Source organism: Ailuropoda melanoleuca, chromosome 3 (assembly GCF_002007445.2).
Source record: "Ailuropoda melanoleuca isolate Jingjing chromosome 3, ASM200744v2, whole genome shotgun sequence".
Lineage (NCBI taxonomy): Eukaryota > Metazoa > Chordata > Mammalia > Carnivora > Ursidae > Ailuropoda > Ailuropoda melanoleuca.
This window is the reverse complement of record NC_048220.1, coordinates 16,582,992-16,596,881: the sequence shown is the minus strand read 5'-3', so window position 1 is coordinate 16,596,881 and position 13,890 is coordinate 16,582,992. Positions and strand designations below refer to the sequence as shown.

The 13,890-nt window shown below is 41.1% G+C and overlaps 1 protein-coding gene across 4 annotated transcripts in view; it reads right to left on the bottom strand.

The window, feature by feature from the left end:
• Positions 1 to 6,503: 6,503 nt before the first annotated feature.
• The window catches only part of GRAMD2B (GRAM domain containing 2B), a 111,194-nt gene continuing 103,807 nt past the window's right edge, over positions 6,504 to 13,890 (bottom strand). For all 4 annotated transcript variants that reach the window (XM_034655946.1, XM_002918073.4, XM_019798396.2 and 1 more), the window contains exons 10-14: positions 13,630 to 13,752; positions 12,809 to 12,896; positions 11,837 to 11,941; positions 10,284 to 10,377; positions 6,504 to 7,730 (exon numbers count right to left, since the gene is read on the bottom strand). In XM_034655946.1, coding sequence (XP_034511837.1) covers positions 7,689 to 7,730; positions 10,284 to 10,377; positions 11,837 to 11,941; positions 12,809 to 12,896; positions 13,630 to 13,752 — 452 coding nt within the window. In that variant the 3' untranslated portion in view covers positions 6,504 to 7,688. The remainder of the gene's footprint in view (positions 7,731 to 10,283; positions 10,378 to 11,836; positions 11,942 to 12,808; positions 12,897 to 13,629; positions 13,753 to 13,890) is intronic.

The window sequence follows — 13,890 nt, the reverse complement described above, 5'->3', positions numbered from 1 at the left end:
GTATTTTACAACTTTACTAAATTTACTGTTAGCAGTTTTTTGGTTGAGTGTTTTCTGTGTATAGTATCATGTCACCTGAAAATAATGACACTTTACTTCTTCTTTACCAGTATGGACTCCTTTTATTTCTTTATCTTTTCTGATTGCTGTGGCTTGGACTTCCAGTACTATGTTGAATAGAAGTGGTGAAGTGGGTATCCTTGTCTTACTCCTGACCTTAGGGGAAAAGCTCTCAGTTTTTCATCACTGAGTATGATGTTATTTGTGGGTTTTTCATATATGCTGATTTTTTTGTTGTTGAGGTATGTTTCCTCAAAACCCAATTTTTTGAGAGGTTTTTTTTTTGGTCATGAATGATGTCAGATTTTTGTCAGATGCCTTGTCTGCATTTATTGAAATGCTCATATGATTTCTGTCCTTCATTTTGTTAATGTGGCATATCATATTGATTGATTTACAGATAGTGAACTATCCTTACATCGCCAGAATAAATCTCACTTGATTGTGTGAATGATACTTTTAATGTATTGTTTTATGCAGTTTGCTAATATTTTGTTGAAGATTTTTGCGTCTACCATCAGTAATTTTGGCTCATAGTTTTCTGTTTTTGTAGTGTTTTTGGTTTTGGTATGAAGGTAATGCTGTCTTCTTATAATGTATTTGAAAGCTTTCCTTCCTCTTCTGTATTTTGGAATAGCTTGAGAATGCTGTTAGCTCTTCTTTAAATGTTTGGTAGAATTCACCTGTGAATCCATCTGGTCCTGGACTTTTGTTTGTTGGGAGTTTGTTGATTACTGATTCAATTTCATTACTAGAAATTAGTCTGTTCAGATTTCCTATTTCTTCCAGATTCAATTTTAAAAGATGGTATGTTTCTAGGAATTTATCTGTCTCTTCTAGGTTGTCCAATTTGTTGGCATGCAATTTTTTGTAGTAGTTTTCAAAGAACTAGCTCTTGGTTTCATTGATCTTTTCTATATATTTTTTTTTTTTTTAGTGTCTGTGTCCTTTATTTCTGCTCTAATCTTTATTTCCTTTCTTCTACTAACTTTGTGCTTCTTCTTCCTTTTTTACATGTGAGGCTAGATTGGTTGAGACTTTTTTTGTTTCTTGAGAAAGGCCTCTATTGCTATAAGTTTCCCTCTTAGAACTGCTTTAGCTGTGCCCCCAAGATTTTGGACCATTGTGTTTTCATTTCTGTCCATGTATTTTATTTCCTCTTTAATTTCTTTATTGATCCATTAGTCATTTAACAGCATGTTATTTAGCCTCCAGGTGTTTGTGGGTTTTTTTCTAATTTCCAATTTTTCTTGTAATTCATTTCTAGTTTCATAATGTTGTGGTCAGAAAAAATGTGCCTGATATTATTTCAGTCTCATTAAATTTATTGAGACTTGTTTTGTGGCCTCATGTGTGATCTGTCCTGGAGAATGTTCCATATACACTTGAAAAGAGTGTATATTCTGTTGATTTGGGAAGGAATGTTCTGTATATATCTGTTAAGTTTATCTGGTTTAATGTGTTGTATAGAGACACTGTTTTCTTACTGATTTTCTTCCTGGATAATCTATCCATTGATGTAAGCAGGATGTTAAAGTCCCCTACTATTACTGTATTACTGTCAATGTCTCCCTTTGTGTCTCTTATTATTTATGTATTTAGGTGTTCCATTGTTGGGTGTATGGATATTCTTAATTGTTTTATCATCTTGTTAGAATGATCCCTTTATCATTATGTAATACCCTTCTTTGTCTTTTATTACAGCATTTTTAATCTATCTCATCTGATACAAGTATTGCTTTCCTAACTTTTTTTTTTCTTCTTTCATTTGTATGGAATATTTTCTTCCATCCCTTCACTTTCGGTCCATATGTGTCTTTAGGTCTGAAGTTCATTTCTTGTAGGCAGCATGTAGGTAGGTCTTCTTTTTGTATTTCATTACACTAGGACTTTTGATTGGAGCACTTAAACCATTTACGTTTAAAGTAATTATTGATAGGTATTATGGCCATTTTGTTAATTGTTTTCTGGTTGCTTTTGTGGTTCTTCTCTATTCCTTTCTTCTCTTGCTCTCTTTCCTTGTGATCGACTTTCTGTTTTGTTATGCTTGGCTTTCTTTGTGTGTGTGTGTGTGTGTGTGTGTGTGTGTGTGTGTATTATAGGTCTTTGGTTTGTGGTTACCATGAAGTTCATATATAACATCTCAAGCATATAACAGTCTATATCAAGTTGATGGTCACTTAAATTCAGACACATTTTTTTTTTTTTTAATGAGAGAGAGAGGTATGTGAGTGGGGAGGGGCAGAGGGAGAGGGAGAAAGACAATCTCAAGCAGGCTCACGTGGAGTTCAGTCTACAACATGGAGCTCAATCTCACAACTCTGAGATCATGACCTGAGCCAAAATCAAGAGTTGGACCCAACTGACTGACCCACCCAGGTACCCCCAGACATGTTCTGAAGAACTTCATTTATACTCCCCATCCCCCATATTTTACATCTTTTATGAATCCCCTTAAGTAATTTTTTTAGATATATTTGATTTTACTACTTTTGTCTTTTAACCATCATACTGGCCTTGTAAGTGATTGGTCTATTACTTTTACTGTGTGTTTGCTTTTACTCATGAAATTTTTTCCTTTCATAATTTTCTTCTAAACATGGTCTTTTCTTTTCCACTTAAACAAGTTCCTTTAACATTTCTTATAAGGCCAGTTTAGTGGTGAAGAGCTCCTTTAACTTATCTTTTCTGGGGAACACTGTATTTCTCCTTACATTGTGAATGATAATTTTGCCAGGTAGAGTATTTTTGGTTGTGGTTTCTTCCTTTCAGCACTTTGAATATATCATTATCGCTGTCTTCTGATCCCCCAAGTTTCTGTTGCAACATCAGCTGATAGCCTTATGGGGTTTCCCTTGTACATAAATAGTTGCTTCTCTCTTGCTGCTTTTATAATTCTCTTTTTATCTTCAATCTTTGACATTTTATTTTATTTTGAAGATTTATTTATTTATTTTAGAGAGAGAGTGGGGGAGGGGCAAAGGAAGAGGGAGAGAGAGTCTCGGGCAGATTCCCTGTGAGCGTGGAGCCTGATGCAGGGCTTGATCCCATGATCCTGAGATATTACCTAAGCTGAAATCAAGAGTTGGACGCTTTGCACAGCCAAGGAAACAGTCAAAAAAACTAAGAGACAGCCCACGGAATGGGAGAATATATTTGCAAAGGACACCACAGATAAAGGACTGGTATCCAAGATCTACAAAGAACTTCTCAAACTCAATACACGAGAAACAAATAAACAAATCATAAAATGGGCAGAAGATATGAACAGACACTTTTCCAATGAAGACATACAAATGGCTAACAGACACATGAAAAAATGTTCAAAATCATTAGCCATCAGGGAAATTCAAATCAAAACCACACTGAGATACCACCTTACGCCAGTTAGAATGGCAAAGATAGACAAGGCAAGAAACAACAATTGTTGGAGAGGATGTGGAGAAAGGGGATCCCTCCTACATTGTTGGTGGGAATGCAAGTTGGTACAGCCACTCTGGAAAACAGTGTGGAGGTCCCTTAAAAAGTTAAAAATTGAACTACCCTATGACCCAGCCATTGCACTACTGGGTGTTTACCCCAAAGATACAGACGTAGTAAAGAGAAGGGCCATATGCACCCCAATGTTCATAGCTGCATTGTCCACAATAGCCAAATCATGGAAGGAGCCGAGATGCCCTTCAACAGATGACTGGATTAAGAAGCTGTGGTCCATATATACAATGGAATATTACTCAGCTATCAGAAAGAACGAATTCTCAACATTTGCTGCAACATGGACGGCACTGGAGGAGATAATGCTAAGTGAAATAAGTCAAGCAGAGAAAGACAATTATCATATGATTTCTCTCATCTATGGAACATAAGAACTAGGAGGATCGGTAGGGGAAGAAAGGGATAAAGAAAAGGGGGGTAATCAGAAGGGGGAATGAAACATGAGAGACTATGGACTATGAGAAACAAACTGAAGACTTCAGAGGGGAGGGGGTGGGGGAAGGGGATAGACTGGTGATGGGTAGTAAGGAGGGCACGTATTGCATGGTGCACTGGGTGTTATACGCACTAATGAAGTCAAACTTTACATCGGAATCTGGGGATGTACTGTATGGTGATTAACATAATATAATAAAATAAAATTAAAAAAAAAAAGGTAGTAAGTGCTCATTGTACCAAATTTAGAGAATACAGAAAATGTGTGTGCTTTGTATGTACATATATGTGTGTATACGCATATATGTAGGAATTTCTTCATAAAATTGGGATCATATCGTATAGTTTATTTTTTTTTAAAAGATTTTATTTATTTATTTATTTATTTGACAGAGATAGAGACAGCCAGCGAGAGAGGGAACACAAGCAGGGGGAGTGGGAGAGGAAGAAGCAGGCTCACAGCAGCGGAGCCTGATGTGGGGCTCGAACCCATAACGCCGGGATCACGCCCTGAGCAGAAGGCAGACGCTTAACCGCTGTGCCACCCAGGCGCCCCCGTATCGTATAGTTTTGTGCCTCCCTTTTTAATGGTATTTTTAATGCCATTCTTCAGCAATACAGTTCTAAATAGTTATGTCATTTAATTGTTCTATTGAATATTTAGAATCTCTAAAATTTTGTCATAAGTCTTTAAAGAATATTCTTGCATATAAATCTTAGATTAGATTTCTGCTTATTGCTTCAGGATAAATTCCTAGAGAGCAGATAACTAATTCCTGAAATTCAAGCCTTTTATTTTATTTTTTCGGTAAGTGTACTCTAATCCTCCTCACCTATGTCACCCATCCCCCACCCCCCCACCTCCCCTCTGGTAACCATCAGTTTGTTCTCTAGAGTTAAGAGGCTTTTTTTTTTTTTTAGATTATTTATTTATTTGACAGAGAGGGAGACAGCCAGCAAGAGAGGGAACACAAGCAGGGGGAGTCAGAGAGGAAGCAGCAGGCTCCCAGCAGAGCAGGGAGCCCAATGTGGGGCTCGATCCCAGGACCCTGGAATCATGCCCTGAGCCAAAGGCAGACGCTTTACACTGAGCCACCCAGGCTCCCCTAGAGTTAAGAGTCTTTTCCTTGGTTTGTCTCTCTGTTTTTTTTCTCCTTTGTTCTTTTATTTCTTAAATTCCATATATGAGTGAAGTCATACGGTTTTATCTGACTTATTTTGCTTAGCATAATTCCCTCTAGCTCTGTCCATGTCATAGCAAATGGCAAGATTTCATTCTTATGGCTGAAAAATATTCCATTGTTATGTATACACACAATTATACATATTTATATATTATATATTTTATTATTAAATATATATTTATATAAAATATATTAATATTAAATATATATCATTAAATATTATGTATTTATAATATATATATAAATATAATCACTTCTTCATCTGTCAGTGGACACTTGGGCTGCTGCCATAATTTGTCTATTGTAAATAATGCTGCTACAAATAGGGGTGCATGTATCCCTTTGAATTAGTGTTTTGTATCCTTTGGGTAAATATGCAATAGTGCGATTCCTGAATCACAGGGTAGTTGTATTTTTAACTTTTTGAGGAACCTCCATACTGTTCTCTAGAGTGGCTGTACCAGTTTGCATTCCCACCAACAGTGCAGAAGCATTCTTTTTTCTACACATCCTCATCAACACTTATTTCTTGTGTTTTTGATTTTAGCCATTCTGACATGTGTGAGGTGATGTCTCATTTTCGTTTTATTTGCATTTTCCTGATGATCAGTGATGTTGAGCATCTTTTCCTGTGTCTCTTGGCCATCTGCATGTCTTCCCATTTAAATGGATTATTTGTGTTTTGGGGGTATAAGTTCTTTATATCTTTTTAGATACTAGCTCTTTATTGAATGTGTCATTCGCAAATATCTTCTATTTTGAAGGTTGTCTTTTAGGTTTGTTTCCTTTGCTGTGAAATTTGAACCTTTTAAAGCTTTTCATGTTCTAAAATTTGTCTGTATAGGTGGCTTACCCATTCTTGAATCCCTAATGGGTTTGGACTATACTGACATAGAGCTTTTATGAAACTGGAATGTCAGACCCAAGAACATTTCTAAAAATAACGAATTTGGCCCTTGTTATGAGAGTGTACTCCTTGCGTGACACTGATGTGTTCTAGAGACATCATCACATTTGATCATCCCAAAGACACTTTATGCTGGTACTTTGTCACGTAAATAAAATGGGAGAAAATGCCCCAAAATCTTCAGGTCACACAACTCATAAAATGTGGGCCCAGGAATAAAGCATCATTTTTCTGATTTCAAAGTTCATTTTTTTCCCCCTTGTATCAGTGCAACCCCAGAATCTAAATCATTTTTGAGTTTTGAAATGAGTCCTCAGGAGGAAAGAAATATGGGTGAGTTGGAAGTAGAGAGGAGGTGAGCAGCAGTTAAAAAGGCCATGTTGTCTTAGTTGAAAGCGTTTACAAACTGACAAAACACAGTGTTAGCAGGGCGTTGTAACCAATGAGTATTTATTAAAAGCCAGGGGGGTGCACCAGGCACAGTTCTGGTCCAGCAGGCTGACAAATACAAATGATGTAACCAATTCATTTATTAGCTTATCTGATTAAACAAAATACATTTCATAGAAATGATTATAAAATGCATTGCCAGTAGAAACAGAATATCATTTATATTACAGATCTTATGGTACCTAAATAATTATTAATAAAAACCAGCCAACCCATATGGTAAATAGAAGTTAGGAAACCACCAGTTACTTCTTTTAGTCAGCAAAAGAGGGAAGCATGCATTGGCCACGTTGAGAGGGGTCTCAGCATTCCACAGAGGCATCCTGTTTCAAAACTAACACAGTCCACCTATAAACTTAAAAAATCGGTGTTTTCCATCCAGTATCAAATCATACTGTACTTTTTGGTTTAAAGATTAGTTTTGGTTTCAGAGTAAGTTTAATTTAGTAATTCAGTCGCATGTGTTATAGATTCTTGATCTGGGGTGGCTGACGCTCAGTCCAATTAAGTGTTAGTCACAGGAACAAAACAGAACATAAACAGGATGTTTTTAATCTGCTTTGTGATATTCTTGCCCGTACTGAATTGAGAAGATACACAGGGTGATTTAAAGCAGAACAGAACAGCAGAAGGGCGAAAAGAAAAAATGCTGGTGTTGTTTGAGGCAAGTCTGTTTTTGGAGAGTCAGGGCTAATTCTTGAAAGGACCGTATCAAGTTTTTGGCACAGGATCTCTCCCTTACTTCGAAGGTTGGTTCAGAGGGGTGTAAAGGAGAGAAAAGGAGCACGGAAAGGACTAAAAAGGCACGGAGTGGAGTGTGTTTGCTGACACAGTCATGAGAACTGTGGAACCACAATCATCTGAGAGAGAGTGTCCACCAGGCCCTTCCTGAGACCTCCAGAGATGGGTCTGTTTTGTTCAGGCAGCAGCACTGAAAACTTCCTCAGAGAGACAGGGTCAGTGTTTATTGCACAGGAACCGGAATTACTCCCCCTCTCCCCCTTCCTGAGCTGGAGACCTCCACGTGCAAACATGGCCGGGGATGCCGGGCTGCTCGCTCCTCTGGCCAGCAGGGAGCGCCCCACCAGAACGCCTAGGGGAGCACCTTCTTCGAAGGGAAGCGCGAGGTGTCGTGTTGGCCTGAGCTCTCCCGTCTGTCAGTCACCGTTCTCAAGCAGCTTTTGTAGGTTGTTCTGTATCTGGAAATAATGAAAGAGAGGTTCCTGTTGTTAAAGAGAAGGGAGTTTATCAAGGGTCTGTTTGCCATGACCTGTATGATGTTTGAGATTAATCTGTTCTACCTTGAATGAGAAGCGACCCCCGGGGTTCAGTTTAGATCAGGCAAATGCTGCTTAATGGAATCGAACTCTGTTGATAATCCACTTTGAAAAAAAAAAAAGGCTAAAAACAAAGAGTGGCACAAAGATGAAAACGTCTGGAGAGACAAGAGAAATCAGATGGAAGGAAAAGAACAAAAGCTTGGCAGCACCAAGTGTGACCTAAATGCAGATAACGGGAAACTGATCCTTACAAAGCCTGTGTGTCATGTGGTGTCTGATTCGATCCATCAGTGTTTAACACTCCTGCTAGATACTGCCCATTTCCCAGAAGACCGAGTTTCACAGGCCCAGGGTCCAGGACGTATCTTTGGATCTCAAGACAACAGTACAGTGTTGGGCATTAGACGTGCTCAGTAGATGTTTGTTAAGTGAACTTCCAAGAATTCTGAGCAAGGAATTCTCAAAAAGCAATCCTGTGAACCCCATGGAACAAAAGAAAGATTGTATCTTTATTTATATCTATTTTTTTTTTTTTTTGGAGAGAGAGGGTATGAGCGTGAGTTGGGGGAGGGGCAGAGGGAGAGAGAGAATCTCAAGCAGACTCCCCACTGAGCACGGAGCCCCATGCAGGGCTCGATCTCACGGCCTGAGCTGAAACCAAGAGTCAGACATTCCACAGACTGATAATAAATGCATATTTTTGTAGAACAGTGTGTGGTGTCCCGCAGGCACACACGGTCGGCGAGGAGGAAAAGATCTAATATGTCTGTGCCGGGAGCTTCATGTGTGCTGCCCTTCACCACACTCCACTGCCACGCAGAGAAGGTTCCACACGTGGAACTGGGAGGTCATGAAACCAGACCAGCCACACAGCCACGAGGTGGCAGAGGAGGGAGAGGTCTCGCTTCTGCTTCTCTGCTCCACCACGAATGCCATTTGTGGTGCTCAGAAAATAAGCATTTACCTTCATGACCCGTAAAAGGCATTGCCTTCATCCCCACCTTGTTCCTCCGTCCTCTCTTTCCTGCCTATCCCACAGGACCAAAGACGAGCAGCAAAGCAGGCGTGGGAAGGAAGAAAAAGAGATCACACAAAGCACTGATGACCAAAACATCTGAAACACACCTTCAAAGACAGAAACCCAAAAGTAAAATTGGGGGGGGCAGGGCAGCTGCTGCTGCACCCCGAGGCTGTGCCACACGGCCCCAGACGGCCTCTGCGGCGCGGGGCAGACCTGGCAGACGGTACAGGGTTGTTTACGCAGAGTCCCTGGAGCAGTGTGTGCAACTTCCAACTTTTTAGAACTTCGACATAGGCACTGGGGCCCTGACTCCACGTTTTACTGCTACTGCTTCGGGGCCGAGGCTGCTGTTGGTACTGCAGGCCTCCTAGCCAAAGAGCTGGGCTCCGGAATGCACAGGACGGGGGCAGCAGTCTGTCTGCCGTGGACAGGTTTAGAACTGAACTTTGGAAACTCCTTGGCTCTCAGTACTTGAGTAGCTGAACGCGAACTATCATTTAGTCTATCAAAACCAACCTCATTTGGCTCATTTGTATTTCACGTTTCTTACCAAGTAAGCATGACTGCACTGGTAGGGAGAGAGCCATCGAATGCTGGGCATTCGTGGTAACGGTCTAAACTGAACCCTGCATTTGAAACCTTTCCTGAAGGTTTAGGGCCAAAACAGACCACCAGATGGAAAAGACTGACATACGGGAAGGAGAAGTAAAGAAATGTTAATCAGGTTTGATTCTGGGCCGTTTCTCCTGTGCCCATTTTCCTGTCCGCCCTCCTCCTGGCTTTGGAGAATGACACAGGCTTCGGGACAGATTTGCTCGAAAATGGCCCTACTGTTAGATGCTCTGAAGAGGGTAAAGTACATCAGTGGCTTTACTGGCAAAGCCTCAGGTTGGATGGTGAGAAGCCGCGAACACAACTCCGGAATCAGAGCTGGTTCAGATTCCAGATCTGCCAACTTGCTCTGCATGTCTCCTTGAGTGAGTTACTTGGAAACCTGGACTCCTCCTCTGTCAGACAGAAAAGCGACATCCATCTGGCAGGGTTCTAACAGAGAATGAACACAGTATTTCACGTATGGCAACATGTCAGCCTGGGTGGAGTCGGCCACACTCTGTGGTAAGGACACTCCCTGCTGTGTCCATCTGCTGGGCCCTGTGTCAGCGGTCACCGGTCGCCAGGCCCTTGTGGTAGAGAGAAATACTTCTCACTAAGGAGGAAAAGCCAAAGACACACCCACAAGGAGATGAGGTTGAAACCTATTTCCTGGTGGAACCAAAAAAAAAAAACAAAACAAAAAAACCTCTTTCCCATTTACTGTGACATCCCCTGGCTGGGTTTGGTCATGGAGGCTGCTTGCTGTACCCGCAAAGGTGTTTGCGTGCGTAACCCCTGCTCTCAGGCCATCAGCAGGCACTACAGCTCCTGCCCCAACCCAGGAATAAATGAGTCACCTTTTCTAATTTCATTATGTTAGCCGTCAGCTCTTGGCAGAGGACCTCCACGTTCAACTGTACTTGTGACCCCAGGCCGGATGGTGCTGTCTGTCTGTAAGAACAAAGAGAAAAATGACTGTGGGCAGGAGTGGCAAAGGAAGTGGGATGCATGCATTTTAAATTTATCTGAACAGAAACCTCGGTTTGTCGAGCGTGAGCATTTCCCTTGTTAACGTTGGAAAGGCCCTGTGCTAATGCCACCGCTCCCGACTGGACAGTGAGGACTGTATCTTAAAAACTCAGCTGGACGTCTCTTAAGCTCTTTTTGTGGAAGTGGCCGTGTTGTGCCTTGGCTTCCACACACAAAAAAATCAGGCAATTCCGCTCAAGCACATGGCTGCTTAGACCTCTTGTTCACCTCAGATCCTCGCTGTCCCCACCAGAGCAGAAATGGGCAAGAATTATTGCTCTTCTTAGTCACAGACTTATTTTTTTAGAGGAGGAGGGAGCATTTACCCAGGAAGTTTCAGAATGTGTAGGAACGTCTTTAGTCAAACTGCTGCTGAAGTGTGAGACTTTTGTAGTTTTTTTTTTTTTTTTTTTGAGACTTGCCATGCCCAGGTATCTGCGCTTGTCTTCTAATCTAACAGAGGTGGTCATTATTTACTCTTTGAACTCTTTATGGCGTGGGCTCTTCCCCGGAGCCCACCGGAGTCCTACAGCAGCTGAAACTGTAGGAAATTGAGTCTCCAGCACGTGGTACAAGCTCTGTAAACCAGTATCTCTACTTTAGGAACTTGGGTTAGGCACCTGGCTGCCTGAGTTAGAAGAGAATGTAGACTCTTGACCTCAGGGTCGTGAGTTCGAGCCCCACCTTGGGTGCAGAGATTATTTAAATAAACAAAACAAAACACAACAAAACCCTAACGCCTTTAAAAAAAAGAACTTGGGTTAAAAGTGTGCTTTGTAACATGGAGTAATTTATTTTACTTTTTAGGTAATGGATCAAAATCCTTATGTATATGGATTTGAAGAAGGGAGCTCTTTGTCTGAATGGGTTTAATTAGGTCAGGCATGTTAAAAACGACTGTGATGGAAATCCTGACAGATGCATTCAGCTGATTACTAGTCACAGAGACCTTAAAAGCGGTCAAGAGTCTCATCAATGTATGCGTTAATATAGAGTTAATACATGATCAATGAGCTGCGTTACTTCAACTGCTTCTTTTCTATTAACGTCTTCACCCACTGCCCTTTTACTAAGATAAACTGGTATATTTTAAAAAATGGGCCAAGGTCACAACTGAGTCTTAGGCTACCAGAACAAGATAATGTAAAGTCAGGCTTGTTTCTTGATAAACTGGCAACACTCTATCAAGAACAGTTCAGAGTCACAGCCTTCATTTCTAGGACCCTCCCACCTACCCCCTTACTTCCCACAGATACGCTTCACAAAATGTCTCACGCAGAACGTAACCTCAACTCATGTTTGCTAAAAAGGGGGGTCCGTGCCCGGTATTAGACTAGTCTCCGTAGCAAGCAGATGACGGCAGGGCAGGGAATCGTCTTACTCATGATGATGCGTGTCCACAATGGAGGTCAGTGACCCCAGCCTCTCTTCCAGAGTATTAATTCTGTATCTCATGTAGAAGGTCGAGATGATTAGTGCACAGACACTGGAAAGGGATCAAAGAGAAATTCTCAGTAAGCTCATGAACTGACGTTCATGAAACCATCAACTTAGAGCCAGTGTTGTACCTTTAAGGGAAGATATTCTCCAAAATTAACTTGCCAAAGGGACTTGAAAAAGGTCTTTTTTCAACAGGTGGATGGCTTGTGACAAAACTTGAGAGACAGAACGGGATTTAAAATTTCTGGCCCAGGTTCCTCGGTTTACAAACAATGGCCATTCTATTAGAGTTTCTCAAGGCCATGCCCAAGGTGGATTACCAAGCCTGTGCTCCTTCCCCCGTGTGGTGCTGTGTCCCTTCCTAGAGGGCCTGGCTAGTGAGGCCCCAGCCTTGTTCTCTGGTGACTCACAAGTTCCCTTCTTTATCTGGAAACAAAACTGGGCACATCCTCCGTGGTAGTAAGGAACAGCCTAGAACTGGGTCAGCCGTTTTTCAGAAAAACTGGTTAAAGCCTGGAAACTAAGGGGGAATGTCTTAAAGTTGTTTTGGCCTCTGTCCAGAGGACATGGGATAGATGAGAAAATAAATAGTGAGGCCAAAGGTGCTTCATCATTCACAGAACAGTTTTCTTACTAATAGTATCCACTCAGAATTTAGTCCTGCTGGAATTGGCCCATTTTGGTCTTCCTTCCTCTCTTCTATTTATTTAAATAAGGGGATGAACAGGAAAATGTGACCTAAGCCTAAGGAAAAAAAAATTTGGAATAGGAGACAAAAATTGTCAAAGGAAAGATGTGGGTCACATGAGAGACAACTGAGATTTACAATGAATGATGGTTGGAATCATCAGATTATTCTTTTAGAGAACTGAATGATTTTCTTAAGTCACTCATAGTCAATTCATCTACTTACACGACTGCGTAAAATATAAGAATATGGTGGAGAGTTGTACATGTCTGAGACTTGACTTTGTGTAAGACTCCAATGGTTTCTGACTGACCTGTTGTGGGGGGAAAAACAGTTTTAAAACTACAACACATTCCTTCCATCCAGCAAAGTCCCTACGGGGAAGAGGTACTTGAAAGAGGTCTTTATTCCCGGATAATAGACATTGAAGAAAACATTGACTGAAGCCTTCCAGGTGTCTGTCCTTGCTCTCTTACCAGTATAATTGGTAAACAGCTATTAGAATACTTACTAAATAAGCAACAATTTAAAAATTTGAGTTTTATCACCAATTTGTGAATAACAATCTCAAAATATTAAAAACATTGAAGGGACCTCCAGAAAGGCTGTTCACCTTTGTATCCCTCACAATAAAGCACAGAACTGGCTATTGTTTGGTGAATGAGTACATGAATTAATATGCACAGAACAAAGACCTACAGTAGGAAGGGAGGAGAGGGAATATGAAAGGCAGTCATAAAGTGAAATATGAGGGCCTTTTATTTTTTATTGAAGATTTTATTTATTGTGAGAGAGAGAGCACAAGTAGAGGGAGGGACAGAGGGAGAGGGAGAGAGAGAATCAGAATCCTAAGCAGACTCAATGCTGAGTACGGACCCTGATGCGTGGATTGATCCCAGGACCCTGAGATCATGACCTGAGCCAAAACCAAGAGTGGGACGCTTAACTGACTGAGCCACCCAGGTGGCCCTGAAATATGAGCGCCCTTTACAAGTTACAAGCATATCTGCCACCATCCCCTTTACCCAAGACATTCAGTTCCTTACCATGGACAGGGAGACTCTTGGCTTTTCCTTCAGGCACTCTGTTCACATGGGCATCCGCCCGAGTTGGTTTTGTTTCTCCCTTGGAGACATTCAGAACTGTCTGGGATTCTGTCACATGAAAATCTATCAAGCCAAAATGGGGCATGCTAAGTTTTCTTCCCAAAGCATTTAAAAACACAGCATCAACCACAAAGCCAGTCAATCTCACAACATGCATAATGGCTGAGAATATAAATGGATCTTCTCAAAAGCTGGTTCAAT